General features: G+C 48.8%; 1 protein-coding gene across 1 annotated transcript; it reads right to left on the reverse strand.

Moving 5' to 3' along the window:
* On the reverse strand, positions 1–923 carry LOC119423823 (transmembrane protein 100-like). Its single transcript, XM_037691235.1, has 2 exons — positions 846–923; positions 1–715 (listed from the first exon to the last, which is right to left on the reverse strand). The coding sequence occupies exon 2, from the start codon at positions 541–543 to the stop codon at positions 88–90; it is 456 nt and encodes a 151-aa protein (XP_037547163.1). The 5' UTR covers positions 544–715; positions 846–923; the 3' UTR covers positions 1–87.
* Between the last annotated feature and the right edge of the window lie 471 nt (positions 924–1,394).

A 1,394-nucleotide genomic window follows, 5' to 3' on the forward strand; every position in this document is an offset into this window, starting at 1 on the left:
ACATCTAAAGCCATCTCACTCTTTTGCCCTTTTCAAACACGCAGTTTAGTTCAGTTCGTCCTAAAAAAGTATAAAGTTACCCCTCCATCACAAAGTACCCTGATCAGCAAAGAACCCGCCTTCTTTCTTCTTCCTTTTTCTCAGTCTGTGTGCTCTCCAGCAAACCGCTGCCACCAGCAGCATCACCACACCGACACACAGCAGCACCACCGACACCACTTTTGTCTGCGGTAGGGTATTAAACGTGAACGTAACCCCAGTGCCCGCCATGCCAATCACAAGAGAGATCACCCCAAACGGAAACACACAGCGGTACCAGGACTTCTCTGTCCCGCCCGTAGCCTGGGCAAGCCTCTCAAGTGTGTGAAGGGACTCTGGAGGTTTGGGCTGCCCTGTTCCAAGGCTGTCCTCCTCGTCCCCGTGGTCTCCACAGCCGTTCAGACTCTGGTTCTGGTTGTCACAGTCCTGAGGTAAGGTGTTGCCAAAGTCCAGGTCGGGATGGAGGACAGAAGCTGGGGGCTGACGACCTGAGGAGCAACCCATCCTGGAGCTTCTGTCCTTGGCTAACAGAGCAGAAGAGGTTGTGTGTGGTTAGGTCCTTTCAGTGTGTGTCTAAGAAAAGCTGCTGTGACGTAACAAGGGGGGTTTCTGTGACGCCGCTTTCAGGACTTGCTGTGAGCATGTGCCTGCAGCTGGGGAGACGGAGTGAAAGGAGCTGAAAATAGAGCAGTAGATGAGAGAAGGAATAGAACAACACATGACCAGGTTACCATTTCAACTGGTTTACTGACATTTACAGAAGAAAAAAGTAAAAACGACTACAACTCCAAAGAGAAAGATCTCACCTTTTATTTTCTGTGTCCATCAGTGGAGAAATGTTTCCGGCGGGGATTTGTCTCGTGAGCTGCTCTCATGATGTGTGTGTTGTGATGCCGATGCTTGCAGACTATAAGAGCATCAGGAGTAGGAGGAGGAGGAGGGTCAGACAGGATGCCGGCACCTGATTGGCTCCCTTGCTGTCTGGCTTCAGAGGGGGAGGGTTGGGAGTGAGGTTCATCGTTCGGTGCTCTCATTCACTGAAATGAATCCATTATTTAGAATGATGGGAAATTTAAGACGCTCCCCTCATGGTGTGCGGTCCGCTGCTTGTCTGCAGGGATCAAAATGAAGCAGGTGATAATTGCTGAAATAAATGTATAGAATGATGCTGAAGTAGCAGTGAAGTTAAACTGGATTAGTTTCACTGCATTTCTGTCACAATGTCAAGCTTTCATCCATGATCATCATCCACCGACAGCAAAGAACAGCAATAATATTTTGTTTTCTCTCTCTCTATATCTGTTTTGCTGTGTGTGTGTGTGTGTGTGTGTGTGTGTGTGTGTGTGTGTGTGTGT

This window comes from Nematolebias whitei, chromosome 17 (assembly GCF_014905685.2).
Source record: "Nematolebias whitei isolate Nwh7 chromosome 17, NemWhi1, whole genome shotgun sequence".
NCBI lineage: Eukaryota > Metazoa > Chordata > Actinopteri > Cyprinodontiformes > Rivulidae > Nematolebias > Nematolebias whitei.